At 37.9% G+C, this 16,629-nt stretch overlaps 1 protein-coding gene across 1 annotated transcript; it reads left to right on the top strand.

Moving 5' to 3' along the window:
* The first annotated feature begins 7,136 nt into the window (after positions 1 to 7,136).
* Positions 7,137 to 14,740, top strand: LOC106482455 (arylacetamide deacetylase-like 4). The gene is made up of 4 exons (XM_013940042.2): positions 7,137 to 7,307; positions 11,355 to 11,571; positions 12,933 to 12,996; positions 13,932 to 14,740. Exons 1-4 carry the CDS (start codon positions 7,137 to 7,139, stop codon positions 14,701 to 14,703), a joined length of 1,224 nt encoding a protein of 407 aa, XP_013795496.2. The 3' UTR covers positions 14,704 to 14,740.
* Positions 14,741 to 16,629: the final 1,889 nt, after the last annotated feature.

The raw sequence follows: 16,629 nt of genomic DNA on the forward strand, positions 1-16,629 counted from the left end.
CCCGGAGCTCTCCGGGAGCCGCCGCGCATCAGCTCGCCCAGGCAGGCCGCCGCCGCCCGCCGCCCGCCCCGGCCCCGGCCCCGGCCCCGCCGCCCGCCCGGCCCCGGCTCCGCAGGGGGAAGCGCGGGCGCGGCCAGGGCTCGCGAGCCGCCGGCCCACCTTAGCTCCGTGCCCGCGGGGAAAACTTATTTCGGCCCCCGATTGCTGGGCTGGATCCGGCCGAGGCTGGTGATCAGCGCGATCTCTTACCACCGGGCCAATCTTTCATGCACAACGCGGATTTATATCTTGGAATATCCTCGTGGATTTTCCCAGCTGGCAGACGCTTGCATTGCATAAAGCTGCTACTTTTAGCAGCAGCAGCAATAAAAAAGCAACCATTGAATGAAGTAGGGAGACTTATCCTCTCACATCAAGGCTATGGGGTTTTTTTCCCTCCTTTTCCAAGACTTTTGTCCAGTTACCAGGCCACCCTTGCAACACAAGAAGGTCTCCCTAGCACTTTACTGCTATGTTGTAACAGGAGAAAGGGCGAGTGTGTTGCAACTAGGTTCCCCAGCTTGGCTGTTTGCACTGTTAGGCATTAGCTAGGTCAGTTATGTATTTAGTTGCACTGTCTAAGCTCCTCTGAGGGGGATCTAACTACACATTTGAACAGAGAGCTATTCATGCGGAGTTACTAGTTGTGGTTGCCACCAAAGTAATCTAACATGCAGAGTCTTCAGGACGTCGGAAGATGCTCCGGGATGTCAAGGCTCGCACTGCTGCTCAGTCACGCGGAGGAGACCTTCGTGTTTATGACTGTATATGTTATTAGGAATGTGCCGAAATGAAACAAAATCCAAGCCCGCACGTTAATTCAGAGGTCTGAATCGTTATCGGCTATCCTGGGAAGCCATCTAGTGGTAAAAACTAGAATTACTGAAAAATGACCAATCTGAAAGGCATTCTCAAACTTCTTTACATTTCTGTAACTACTTTCTATAGCTACTAAAGGAAAACTGACAGTTTTGGAAGTGTGTGAGTCTAAGTATCTAAACATAGCCAAGTTATATTACACAAACTCACAGAAGTGGTTTAGAAAGGTAAACCCCTTGGAAAATAAGTTAGATTTTATGTTTCAGAATCAAACCAATGCTCCTGCAAACAGCCATAATTCCAAGTGGCCATATGCTAGCAGAGCATTCAGAGCTTATCTGCTTAAAAAAAATAAGAGCAACCGAGTTTCTGGTACCATCCACATTCAAAACCTGTATCACACATGGTTCTTTTAACACCAAAAATGAACAACATCTAAATCCCTTGAATTCCAGCTCTGTTAAAACTTCCAAGCAAGTCTTCAGAAAAAATAAAATAACATTCATGAGAGAGTTGCAGTGTTCTTACCTGCAAGTGCCAGGTTACCTCACACGAAATAGGCCCGATGCCTGTCACTGCGTCACCATACAAGCAACCCTGTCAAGAGATATTTTGGGGGAGAGAAAACGTTGAAGCATTCTAACTGGAAACTGTAAGTCCGTATTTATTTTCAGAATCAGGCGGTATCCCTAGCTTAGCTGTATCTGAAATAACCAGAGCTCAGAGAATTTCCATTGCTGCTTGGCAGCATTTAGCACCTCGGTGTGTTTTTACAGTAATACCTTCAGAAATGGAGCTGGGGGAGGCACCTGGCATTACAATTTTCGTCTCAGTCCAAAAACTCTGAAGGGGAGAGAGAAATTACACAGAGCGCCTAGTGTCTGGTTTAAGCAAGAATGACTCAGTGTCTGGACTGGTAACAAATATAACAACTTTCTGGTGCAGAAAGGGGTAGTGTTAAAAAATGAAGGGATATGAAGTTTGTCCAAGTAAAATTGATTTTTGATTCCTTAGTTCATTCTATTTTGATACATAAATCTCCATGGGTGCATTTAAAATAAAGCCAATAATACTACACACATTGTTTATTTGTTATTCAAATTAAAGGACAACATTAAATTATTAATTTAAAACGTGCAGGTCCTTTGATGCTAGTGGGACTAGTCTTGTGAATATTTATTTCATACAACTGTTTCTAACTTGAATAGTGTTCTAAAATGTACCAGAAGTGTTATTTTCATTCATTATGATTTTGGTTTATTGAACTATGTGAAAATTTTTTACAAAATTTCAAGTAAAAAGACAGTTCTAGATATTTAGTGTGAAGTATTTTCCTAACATGCTCTTCAAATTTCAGTGAAAGCATGAACTATATTACTTCTGTTTTAGATTTACTGTGAAGCACTTGCAACCAGAAACCACTACTTTACACAAGTGCACAAAAGCAAGAAAGAAAAGCAGACTTATAGTAGAATCGAAGTGATTGCATCTTGCCTATAAGGAATATGGTGAAAAATAAGCAAGTAAGTTACTTTTATAATTCGCCTAATTCAGCTGAAAGATCAAATAGCTTTAAATTCTAAGTGCTCTACAGAGAACACTGAGAACAGTTGAGATTTATCCCTTTCAGCTGCAGTTCACTCCAGAAAGTGGCAAAGAAGTAGTATTCTGGGATTTCATCTGATTGTTGTATAATAACCGTTATACTCTTGTTTGGCAAGAGATCTTATTCCAAACCGTCACCTTTACAAAACCGACCTGGATTTTTGTTAATGAAACCTTCTAAACTGTACCTTCATTTAAGTTTGATTACCCAAATTGCTTTCAGTAAATGCCTATAGGTGCAAATAGACACTTAGTACATCTGTTGATAACAAGGGTCTGTCTTATCATCACAGCAGTTGTTGCTAATTATGACTTAAACGTTGTCCCAAAGTGAATCCCTTCCCATTCCTACCCAGAAGTCCTTAACCAGTGCATTGGCAGTTGCTAATGCTATCGCTTAGCTGTGGAATTAATTTTGCATTTTGGATAGTTGCACAGTACTGAACTAATCATTTCCCATACATCCACTCACATCAAAGTATAGATTGTAAAAAAGCCCCTCCCCTTGATTTAAACTATTTTCACAGTGTTTTAAGCTATGTTAATTTTCAATTGGCAACAAGAGTAAGAAGGTGATCATGTAACGCATCTCAGTGGTAACTCATTCAGCTTTGTCTTCTACTTGTCTGTTTAAATTTCTGGGTTTGTACTGCTTAATAGAAGTATTAGGGAAGATGGCTTTAATACAGTTTTACTGATCTATTCTGGATTAATACCTTTAAATTTAGATCCCAATCCTGGGACCATAGCCAAAATGATGCATTTATATTTTCTGAATATTTAACCACAATAGCTGCTAACTGCAATTGTGCTAGTTCCAAACTAAATCTGTTCTTTGTATTTAGGCTAGTTAATTTAAAGGTAGGTTAGGAAGGTCTATACAAACTGAAACCCCGCTTTTGGATTGTAGCATAGATTCACTCATACTCTCAATGAAGATTTACTCATGCTTCTCTTTCCTAGTTGCTGTGGCTTGAAGGCATCAATAGCAGAAAAAGGGGATAAATTCTGAATACAAGTCACTTGGCCATTTTGGCCATTTTAACACAACAATTTTTTATGGTTCTATAAATAGGCTCAGGTAGAATGTCTGAAGGCTTCGACCTTGACCATGCATCTATATGTACAGGGAGAACTCCACATCTGTTTACAGAGCCTTTGCAGCCAAGTTCCTAGCAAACTTTGACGTCTGTTCATGCATATAAAGTTGCTAAACTGCAAGAACTTCTGAAAGGAAAAGGAGCCGGAAACTAAAAGCATGTTCAAAGCGTTTTAGCCTAAAGCCATTTGGGCTAACAATTCCGTGTTTTCAACTTCAAACAAACAAACAAAGAAAAAAACCCCCCAAATATATACAGTACATTGCTAAGGCAGATGGGAAAAATCTCTGAACAGAGAAGAGCACCATTACGCAGTGGAAAACTTGTGTTACCAGAGTGTCAAGTAGTACCAGTTTTCTACATCAGTGCGAGATGCCTGACCATAGGCAATCTATCACAGTCACAGGTTAAAACTACACCTCCTTTAAAAAAAGAAAATCTTTTGCCAAGCTGAGCTGTTTTTAATGAAATACTGCTGTCAGAGTTGGATAAATCAAGAGCTAACTTTTTGTGCTTCTTGATTTCATTCCCCCCTTGAGTTCACATTTTCCATTTGAAATGTGTCCCAGTGGTTCTATGATTTCACACTGTCCTTCTATACATTATTAAGTATTAGGAGTCTGATACTGTTGCATTTTAAGTGAAGTTTTGCCACGACTAAGCTCAATGGGACCAGGTTTCTGTTTAATGTCTAGCCTTGACAGAAAACAGTCTGTGTCCAGCCTTGTGTGAAAGGCTACATTTGGAAGTCTTACTGCTTTCTCAGGGTCTCACAACAAATCAGTGTTATGAATAAAGATGTAATGAATGTCTCACTGAGTAATTCTAAGTTCTAGATGACAACCTTCTCTAAATTCTGTATGTATAAAACCAGTTGTGTTTATAAACAGAAGTGTTTCCACAGTGCATGTGGGTGCTCTCTGGAATTCAAAGGGATGCAACATAAGAATGTGGTATTTCATTCATTCACTTAGTTATTTTATTGCATGCTAGATTTTATAATTTGTACTAACTGCATTTTTTTTCTTACCTATGTTTATTAAGAACCAAAATTCTATATGAGAGAAAAAGAGACTCTAATAAGAAATTAGAGTAAGTTTATTAATATTGAAGGAACAACCACTTTGCTAATGACATTCTGAACTTTTCAGTCTCTATTTGTGAACGCATAACTTTGTGCATATAACTGTTTGTGCAAAACAGGTATGGGTTTTGCATGTAAAGGGCCAGATTCAAAGCCAACTACAGTTAGTAGTAATATTCCCACTGACTTCAGGAAACTTTGGAACAGATTTTTTTTTTTTCCAGGTAGCTAACATTCAGACAATGATATTATTAGATTCCAGTAAATGGAAACCATATTTAGAAAATGGATTACGCTTTAGTCATTTCAGTCATCACATCATCTCCCTTGTTTCATTTGAAGAGACAGGGGTAGACTCAGTTTATAGGTAGAACCCTCAAAACCAGGTTTAATATATCTAGCCTTGAACATATTCATATTCACAATTCTTTGCTAGCCAGTCAAGGTGAAGCAAAGACTTGTGAGGATGTTGCATTACAATGATATCCGCAATCTGTTAGCCTGCTTCTTCACATTGGAAGGCCAAGCAAAAGAGACAACAGTGAGAAGTGTACTCAACTGAACAGGAATGGAGCGACTACACTGTGTTAAACTGATTGAATCATGTTACATTCTCTTTAGTATACTTACTCCACTTTTACAACACTCAATATTTGCCTTTTCTTTCTGTCTGCCTCCCTCAGTCCTGTCAAAGCCTCAAAGATACACAAGGAGCAAGGGAGGCAGAAGAATTAAGTCCACAAGAGCCTCATAATTACAAGAAGTTTATTGTTTCATGAGTCTGAACTGAAATCCTACTAAATCAACATAATATGGATTTGACAAAAACAGAACAGTAGGCTAATTCTTGTAATAATTTTGTACCAGAAGCTTAAAAAAAAAACTCTGGACAGAATATTTCCTGAATCCTTTCTAACAATGTCCTCTTTAAAAGAATTTATTACCTGCAATTATAATTGGTTTTCAGACGTAGTGGTTTGCTAGTGCATGCCAGAAGAGAAATAATCCAAGTCCTCTAACTCTCCTAAGCTCTTTAAACTTGACAAGATGATTCAGAAAGGAAGCCAAAAAGAGGAGGAATGTTAGCAAGAGAAAGCTGTGCCAAAGGCAAACTTTTCCAGCTGGAAGGGCTACAAGGACCAGCTTTAGATTTTTAGCAGCCACTGATTAAAAAAAAAAAAAGAAGAAGAAATTAAGGAGTTAGGGAATTCTGAGAATGACATTCTCTCCCCTTTACCATATAGTAGCTAAGAACAGAGAGTAATTCTTTAGCCAGATTTACTACACTCAAAACACTTTGGAGAACACATTAGTCCCTTTCTCCATACTAGAAGACTGACCAAAGCGCTCAGAAGCCCAGGCTATATTCAGAACGATCTTAACATTGTAAAGTATATTTCAGGGTGTTTAAGAGATAAATACAGTTTACACCAATTATGTCAGTGTGAGCTGATTTTTTTTGTTATTTGCTTTTAGGCAAACAAGTTTTGTCCAGTCATGTGGTGGACAAAACCACACAGAGTTGTCCCTGGTCATTTACTCTTTCCCTGCCATCGCCTCAACACTGCATTCTATCAGCACAAGTGTTTGGCTAGCCATACAGTCAAATCTCACCCTACATTAGCTATTCAGTCTAATCACAGCTTAAATTACAACAAAAGACAGGGTAGAGTTGTCTTGGCAAAAAATAGCAAGCTATGAAGTTGTAAAGACATCAAAATCCTTCCTTTAGAATGAAGCAGAATAGAGGGTTAGAGCTGAAGTTCTCTAAGATAAGTGGAATTTTTCTTCTGACTTCACTGGACCTTTGATGAGCCCTCAGATGCTCACTGCACACTCAGGTAGGGGGCTTCCAAATAACTGATAGCCCTATACTCATCTCTAATAGCAAAATACCGTTAGATCTGCTTTAGAACGTCTGGTCTAACTGTTGCGACCAGCTGCCTGCCTCAGCAATACAGCACGAAGAAAGGATCTGCCCTAAGAGGCGGCAGAAAGCCTTAGAACCGTTCTTCAGACCTATTCCAAGAGCAGAACTGACCACTACTGTTCCTGAATGCAAAGGCTGGAGTTCAACATTGCTGATCTTCCATGGCTAAATAAATAAAGGTATTATTTTTCATTACCCTAACTAGTACACTTGGAAAAAATCTCACATAGCTCTTCAGGCCTATAAAACAGAAAACAGTTACACCAGATAGAAAATAAAGTTCATTTAAAACTTCTATTAATTTTGAGATAGACAAAATAATGACGTATCCTGGGTGTGAACCTTGTAAATACTAATTCTGACCGCACTAAAGGAAGCTGTAATAGCTGGCCTTGCCGGATGTTTGTATGTTTTTAGCATCTGGCAGCCTTATCTGTAGGAGGAGGGCGGTGCAATTTTGGTATGCAAATTAGGTCTCTGTGGAGTCAGGCTGGAGGATATAAGTATTGACAGAATCATGTCAAACAGTTCTCTAACAAATCAGCCTCACCAAAGAAAAATGGATTTTTTTAATGTTCTGACATTTATAGCAGGAATTCTAGTTGCTTTCATGTTACTGGTTGTAGTAGCAACTTACTATGATTACTTCAAGGCAGAAATTCCTCCTGAAGTTGACCAGCCTTTAAAGCTGCTCTTATATCATTGCTTATATGTTCTGATGGAAATTATGGTAAGTTTATCCTTACCTGTGATAGCTTGGTTTTCAGGAAAGGAGAAATGTGGATAGAACTATGAGGGTATGCATTTAAATACTGCAGCTATGTGTAATGGGAGCCACACAGTAACAAACACAGATTGAAAGGTAAAGGTCAAAGTTTGATGCGATATTTATCGCTGTATATAAAAACAGCCTTTGGGAGGTGAGTTTTGCTCACTGTTAAAATTTTTTTGCTGAGTGTTGCCATGTTTACACTGCAGTTATAACTTGATTGCTTTCTATAATGAAATGACTGTCCTGTGGATGAGAGGAGGGCATTGGATATCATTTAGCTTGATTGTAGGGTACTCCATTGTAGTAACTGAAGCCTTCTGCATCTCAGTGCGCTTTAACCTTTTTGAGGTAATTTTCTAAATTTTGATCTACCTATAGGAATTTTCTTACCCTCCCCGCCCCTGCCATGGTTTCTGTTTCTGCAGTAACTGGATCACTGCATCTTAGTGAAATACCACAGAATCATGTAGGTTGGAAGGGACCTCCAGAGGTCATCTAGTCCAACTTCACAGTCAAAGCAGGTTCAGCTAAAGCTATTATCGCTTATTATTATTTCACTTATTATTTATGCCAGATTCACTCTGCTGTGTGCTTTGCAACCAGAGTAAGAAACAGCTCTTGCTCAAAAAGTTTTCAATACAAGACAATAGGAGTACACAAGAGCAGCCTAACCCTTACCATGAGTTTGGCAGACAGCACATTAAAGGGAGTTTGCAGGAAAACCACAGAGTGGTTTCAGCAATGTTTGCAGGGAATTCATCTCAGGTAGAAGTGTTCTCTAATTCCCAGCTTATATACGATGAACGCAATAACACAGGTCCACACCCTGAAAGGTGATTTGGGGCCCTATAATCCATTAAAAACTTAGGTGGGTTGCTTAAACTCACACCGCAATATGCACCAAATCAGGTAATTGACTCTGGTTCTCTCGTGGCCAAGGTCTGATTTATTTACTCTAAATCAAGCCAATCTGCCATTACCTTTCTATACCATCTGGCATGAAGAAGAGTCTGCCATCCTGAACATATCTCAGACTGCCCTTCATATTAAGCTATATATAAACTTAATATGATAATATGAGTTTATGTTATTTAATCCCACATATTTCTATACTCGGTTTGACAAAAAGATTCTTTCAGATGGTTCTTTTAACCTGCTTTTACAGCTTCTAAGTGGCTGTTCTACAACAGTATGTATTCTATCTTCAATTACAATATGTTCCAGAATTTTCAGCTTCCATTTGTGAATAATTGTAAAGATAAATTCATTTCAGCATTTGTTATACATCCATTTACTACCTTATTTTCTTGAGCCCTTTGCTTTGAAAACCTTTAGACCAGTACTTCTGGTGAATATCTAGCTTTTACATGTATATTCACAGAAATCACAGTGAGGACTTTATAGCTTTATTATAAAGCACATGATGCCTTGTGCATTGCACACATGCAATGAGCACACCCTGCTCATTCTGGTGAGTGATGCTGCTGTTGTGCCAGTGACATATCTGTTTGAATCCACTGTCATGTATGTTGCAGTAAAGGCATGTAAAGTGACACACCTATGAGTTCAAGGCCTGATCTCAGAGTGTTTAAGTTTGTCATCCTATTTGCTTCTATCTTTCTGAATATCTCTCTCTTTTTTTTTTCTTCAACACAAGACCTTTTTTTGCTCTTTTCTTGCACTTTACTTGAGATAGCTCTTAGAAGAGCTGCATCAACAGTTAAACTTATATCTTCTAGAGCACGGGTGTCATACATATGATGCTCCTGTTATATCTATCCACATATTCTGTCATTAAGAAATCAGTGACAATCCCAAATAAAAGAGATGAGAGAAAGCCTACCAGCTCACATCTTAGCCTTTGTTTTACTCCATTTATATGGATCTGCATTTACACTAACTGTACATATTACACTATGATATAAAGCTTTGATGATAATTATTTTGGATGGCAAAGCATAACACTTCAAGGGGATTGAGAAAGAGGCTGCCAAATGTAGTCTTAAAGTCCATAAAGCTCAAATTGAATAGTTTCTGCTATTTGGTATGTGATTTGATAATTATTTTTAAAACAGAAGTCTGGTCACCATATGATCTTCCATGTAAAAAAAACAGTTTGTGACATAAGTTAGGCATTCCAGCTAATAGTTTTTCACAGACCTTATTTTACAAGAAAAGGTATGCTGACATGCTAATTTGGGTCCTTTCTCACATATAACACATTTTAGAACCTGGCTTATATGATATGTTTCACCTACTAGCACTGATCACACCTGGTTTGGAATAGTCATACTTTTTGTTTTTGAGAGTATTGCTATTCATTCTGAAATACTTTGTAACTATTGATCAAGATGAAGTTTTTCAACAGAATACATACCAATTTCCTCATTCTCCTCTGTGGCAGTGTTTTCCCAGAATATGAAGATGCCTCTGGGACATCAGGAGCTCCTAAAATTGGAAAAGGAAGGATGATATTTAGAGAGAATGTTTTGATACCAAGTTTATCATATATGTGTGATCAGCAAGCTCAATAAAAACCAGGGATGTTAAAAGTACAGATGAGATGTAATAAATATACTTAAAACACGATATTGCAGTTCTGCTAACTTCAACCATTCCAAAATCATCACTCTGACAAAAATACTGACCTAAGAGTCATGACAGTTTTTGGTTTCACATGTACAAGACAGCTGGGATCCTGCAGCTGAGAAAGTTCTGCCTCTTTGTCCTATTATGGCATTCCTGTGCAGCAAAATTACTACCTAAGGCCAATATTTGTATTGTCTCTGAGATAAAGAGAACAGATCTAAATTAAAGGCCAGATACAAAAGGTTGTAAAGATCAATTTACAAAAGCATAGCTGGCTATTTTATGAGTTTATGAGGCACTGACATAGCATGCACATGGAGACTTTTGTTATCAGAAGAGGTGTGAACAATACAATTTGCAAATAGCTTGTGATGATTATCATCATTCCAAAAGAATGAATTGTAACAAACCTAAGGGCAATTAAGTTACCATTTAATAGGAAGGGAAATGTTGTCCCTAGCTGGAAATGCATTGGTTACGACCTGTGTTCAGGATCAGTGAGGATTCCAGTGTGATCTTGAGGCTACTTCAATTATTACTAGATGACTGGCCTCAAAGAAGAAAGAAAAAATGTTTTGACAAATTTGACAAATCTCCCCTGTCTTCAGAATATCTTTTTTTTCCCTGATTAGCTGTGAGAAACTGGCTGCTGAGCCATTTCATGAATACTTGTAGGATCTTGATACTGGCAAAGGTTTCACTGATGGAGGAGATAAGATTCAGAATCATTCTCATCAGGTTCTTCATTTAGGCCAGCAACACTTCACTGGAGATTATAAGTACCACTGATATTTTCTTAAAGCATGCTGTCATTGACCCTGTGGCATGGAGATGACCAAAGACCAGTAAGTTAAAAACCTTGCACACAAACTGGCATGAGTCTTTTTCTCCTGGTATACTGAATGCTATCATGCTAGGCACTTTCATCCCACCTAATCCTAAATACTTTAACTGAGGCACCTAAAGTAGACAGTCATCTTTTATAATCAATGGAGATGAACAGGTATCTCCAGAGTATGATTTAGCATAGCTGAAGCTGGAATCAACCTCAAGAAATGCTGCTTTCTCTTCATGGACTACAGAGGGAGCCTCAGGCCTCATGACTCCTAACTTACGGACCTAAGCAAAAGCCTGATATTGTGTGTGATAAATCCAGATCACAGAGATTTAAAAAAGTATTTATATAATACATTTGATGGATCAAGTATTTTTCCAGAAATAACTGTATCTCAAATCATGGAGATGTACGTTTTTACTTTCACAAGTGAAATCACAAAGTCACTAGAGTTATTTATGGTAATCCTATAGAGTAGCAAATGACCAATACAGTTCTAAATATAGAGGAAGGTGGTCTTTATAAGGGTGAGAAGATGTGGGTTTCCTATACTAATTTCTCATTTCTCCTATTATATCTAGGCAAAGAACTTAGAAAATCTGGGTATCTTGGAGGAGCATATACTTATACGGTTCATTTCTAATGGACTGCCAGCATGCAAGGATTCAAAGCTCTTCATAAAGGATCTACATTTTGATGAGGTACCAGTGAGGATTTACCTCCCAAGATTGCCATCTGCAAGCAAACGGAGAGGACTCATCTTCTTCCATGGAGGATGTGGGATGTTTGGAAGCATCAGTAAGAAACTGAAAAGGAAAATATGATCATTATGACATTATAACATTATACATTATTACATTATACATTATAACAATCATTTATGATTGTTAATTATATTTTAAAAAACTCTCCTGAATCTAAGAGGTACTTGAGGCTTAGTTTAGGAGAATGAGAGATGGAAAGCACTTTATTCTTATTTTTAACTGCTTAATCTGCCCTTATTTAGTATTTAAATTATCCTTTATAGGAAAGAGCATTCTTTATAGCATATCTATAGTAGGTGGCACTGCTGAATAAATAAATAACTTTTTATTTAAGAAACTTGACAGAAGTGATTAACTCCTGAATTCCTCTCTTTGATCTGTAACTACAGCATGCTTATTGGCACTTCTATGAACAGCGTTCATGGTAATTCAAGTGGCCTATAGCAGCTACTTTTAAATGTGTGGCAATGATGCATGTGTGTTAGCTAGGTTGTCTTTATTCAGTTTAATTTATTAGAGAAAACAGATAATCACAAATATGTAATTTAAAAAGTTCTAAAAGATGCTGTTTCCACAGGCACTAGACATGTGCACATATTAAAATTTAGAAATCTGTAATTTAAGGTAGAATACTGAGCACAGAACACTGAGCAAATACCTGTAAACCAAATCTTCTAAAGGTAGGAAATTCATAATTAAGGTTGAAGAAAAACCCAATATATTTTTAAATATATCAATACAGGCTTATTTCCACTCATAACCTCACTATGAAAAAATTATATAATTTGACATTTTAATATAACATAATTTGGATGCCTTGGCTTTCTTCTGTCTAACTAGACACAGAGAAATATGCTGCTTTCTCAGGAGGCATACCTGCCATACCTTTTGTTCTCCAGCAAACAGTCAAATCTCTGCTTCAAATATAAAATTCATTTAGACTTAGCTATAGTATCAGAATTAGCATTTTCACAGCAAAATGATATGACATCCCTAAGTAAGTCTCAGGCTCTCTTACAATTATTTAAAATAATGCAATAAGCTTTTGTAAGGGTCTAAGGCTTACAGTCACTCCAAGCAATTGTGCACAATAATAAAAAATATCCTTATTTTCCTTACAGATTGACAATCTCCCTAAAAGCATGGGCTTTACTGTGTGTCCTTATGTTCAAAAATCTGGACTAATTTGATCCTAGGGGAAATTTGGGGAGCTCACTAAAAAGGCAAGAGGCCCACACTGAGGATGCAGTACCAAATGTCCACTCTCTTTAATACAGAAGTTATTCAGTTATCTCTGTGGATCTCAATCATGGCAATAGGTCAAAAGAAAAGGAGGGGGGATATTGCTTCAAGTATTCTAAGATATTGATACTCTTGACAACATTTGTTCTCCAGGAAGCTATGAAAGAACATGCCGGTACATAGCCAGCAAATCTGATTCAGTGGTTGTGTCTGTTGGGTAAGTGAGCTCCACCCAGTGTTGGAAATGAGAATGAGAAATACTTGATATGGCTTTATAAAAGTACAGAAGTAATATGTATGCCAACTATTTTCAGTAGAACAGACAGATTTGTATGTTTTATATTGTTATCACTATGAAAATGATTGCCTTCGTTCTTTAATAACACATTATAAGCCGTTTTTCTGATTTTAGGTTTTTATATTTTAGGAGACTGTGAGGATAAAGCGTAAATAATAAATCTAAAATGTAATAATATTTTCCTTAAACCACACAGACCACTGGTTCCTTTTAAAGATGTTTTGCTTATGGAAAATGGCTGAATGCATGAAGAAACTTTAGTTTCCAACGAATTCTTCTGTGCAAAAATTCATTAGTAATGCAATTTACTTGTTCCAATTAATAAAGTAAGTGACATATTGTCTTCAGGAAGCTATTTTGCCACTACAGTAAATGAATAATCAGTGTCCCCAGTGCAAAAACTTCAGGAGCCAGAACTCAGTTGGATGTTGTGGGTAAGCGGGACTGACTTACAGCCATACACACACGCAAGGTCCGTGCAAGCGGGAGAAGCGCAGACTTCCCGGCTGGCAAACGCCCTGGCTCAGAGGGCGCCTGCACTCAGCCAGCCTGGAAGCGAGCAGAGGCGTGACTTTGTGTAACGTGCACGACGGGACTGCACTACTCAAGCCCCCGTGTTCTGGTAAACTACGCTAGAATAAAACTCCATGGTCAACCGTCTCGGAATTCTAACAGACATGGAAGAGGAAGCTCTTCTGTTCTGCTTCAGCACGCAAAATTCTAAATTAAATACATAAAACTGCCTGTGATTAATTTTTGCAAATATATAGTACATGGATGCCTTTAAGATGTCACATTTAAGCACTTCACAAACGTAGGTATTTGTAGTAATTGCTGCCTTTTGTACATTCCAGGTATCGTTTATCTCCTGAGCATAAGTATCCAGGCCAAGTATTGGACTGCCTCACTGCTACTGTACGCTTTCTGCAGACTGCAGAAAACTACGGCGTGGATTCTGCCCGTATTATCGTCTGCGGGGATAGCGCAGGGGGCACTTTTACTGCTAGTGTTTGCCAGCAACTGGTAAATAGAACAGATATCCCAAAGATACGTGCCCAGGTGATGATCTATCCATTTCTCCAAGCACTGAAATTGAATCTGCCCTCTCACCAGAAAAATGCTTTCGTTCCCTTATTGCCCCGGAATCGTATGGTCCATTTTATCCTGAAGTACTTGAATAAGGATTCCTCTTTGGAAGAAGCTGTTTTGGCAGGTTCTCATGTACCCCAGAGTATGAATTTGAAATATGGGAAATGGATAAATCCAGACCTTATCCCAAATAAATTTAAACAGGGCTACAAACCACCATTGCCCACTTCATGTGTAGCTCAAGTCTACGAAGAAATAAAAGAAATGTTTGAGACAACATTTTCCCCGCTGTTAGCGGACGATTCTGTTGTTTGCCGCCTACCTGATACCTGTATAGTTACCTGTGAGCATGATGTACTCAGGGATGATGGACTGTTGTACAAGAAACGGTTAGAGGACAACAACGTAAAAGTCACCTGGTACCACCTTGAAGAAGGCTTCCATTGTGCCCTGGGGTTTTTCGGTTACAGTATTTTCTCTTTTCCATCATCAAATAAGATAGTGGACCATATTGTAAACTTCATAAAAGGCTATTAAAATGCCTTCTAGAATACAGTGAAGTATATTATGTGGACTGCATATAGTTCAATGATATTTATCATTATTTGCTATCTATCTGTATATTAGAATCTAGGCAAGAAATACTAAGTTATGATAGCATGGTCTACTGAATTCTGATTTTCAATTGATATTAAATGGAAACATGATCTACTTCTCTTCTTCCTTTTTTTTCCCCCTAACCCATAAATTGGTATCTTCGTTTTGTTGTTTAGATAATTTTGTTTTCTTCTTCTCTTAGTAAGGTATGTCCAAGAAAAAAACCTCATTATTAATATAGCAAAATGCTTTTTAAAGCATGCAACATATGAATAATCAGCAACGTGCACACACATATTCACATAATGCATACAAAATCAGTATGCTAATATGAGCATCTGAGACTGGCAATGCAGGAGGAGTGAGGGAGAACATAAACAAATGGAGCAAACCTAACTGAATGTTCTCTAAACTACCTATACAGTTCTTTCCTGAAAAGCACTGGGCTGTATTCTGGGAGGAGAGAGACATAGTGCTTTTTAACTTTTTGTAACCAGTTAAATATTCGGCTTGTTTCCTTTGCTCAGAATTTCAGGAGAAAATACAGAAATAACACTGAAGCTGCTAAAATAATTTTTGCTAACGTCCAAAACATGAAGGAAAAAACCCATCAGGTCAGTTGTTAACTTGCTCATTAGGACAGATCCACATTTGTTAAACACTGATGCCAGGGTAAGTGCCATGGGATGTCAAAATAGCTGGCCATGCAATACCTAAGAGTTGTTAAATATTTTGTCATGTCACGCAATCATCTGGCCTTTGTGATATCTATGCATGTGCAAGTGTGGGAAGAGGTTAGTATATATCTTCACTCTCTGCCAGCCCAACTGTGAGTAGGAAGAAAACAGTGGGTTAAATTCTCAGCATTGTCACCATATTAATTAAATGTGGTGACAAGTTAGCAGTTACAAATCACTGGAGCAACAAGCAACTACTTGTGAATTCTTGTTTTCCCATCCCTCTCAGCAAAATGAAATGATGTTTCTTCGTGCTCTGTTGACTGTTGTTTCATTTTTCCTATTGCAGCTATTAGTCATTTACTCTTTGAGTAAAATAAATAAATAAATAAATAAAATAATAATAATACTTCCAAGAGTAAATAACATGATAAAGCTTAAGATGTTCCACTGCTTAAGGATTACAGGATTTGCTTTGGTAATATAACCTGATGGGAAATTGGGAATTCATTTTGGTTTCAGTCGTCAAGGTGAGGGTTGGCAAATGAACTTACATGTTTGTAGCAGAAACTAGAGCACCAGTGAGTGAGTCAGTATCTGCTAGAAAAATCTATGCAAAAAGCTGCTTCGCATTTGAGCAGTTAATTCACGTCTGTTCTGCTACAGCTGTACTATTATTTGTACGTGAGCAAGCTGGCTCAAAGTTAGTTGTGGTATGCCTTCATGAACTTCAGTCAAGCCCATGACAGTGATTAGGCATATCTTTATTCTGGATCAATTTATTACATGTATGGCTCTTCTTTGCCTCTTCTGCGCCAGGCTTTTTCTTGTGTTGATATCCAATTTTTTTTTTTCCTAGTTTCCTGAATGGAAGCCCCTCCTCCTGTCTGAAGCAAGGGAATTTGTAACCAAACTGAAATGACACAAAAATTTAAAGGCCTTGACATACCGTACTGCCAGTGACAGGGCTTTCCACAAAAATAAGAAAATAAATGTAAACCTTCATAAAATAACATAACTTAGATTCTCCACACAAACCTTCTTTTAGTGTATGTTTCTCAAATCAGGCCTTTTCAGACCTCAAAAAAGATAGCTGAATCATCTGATTAGAGGCTGTAATCATCTCCTCTAAGAATTAACAATCCTCAGGTTATCTGGTATTACTTACCAGATAGAAACAAACCTCCCA

Source organism: Apteryx mantelli, chromosome 26 (genome assembly GCF_036417845.1).
Source record: "Apteryx mantelli isolate bAptMan1 chromosome 26, bAptMan1.hap1, whole genome shotgun sequence".
NCBI lineage: Eukaryota > Metazoa > Chordata > Aves > Apterygiformes > Apterygidae > Apteryx > Apteryx mantelli.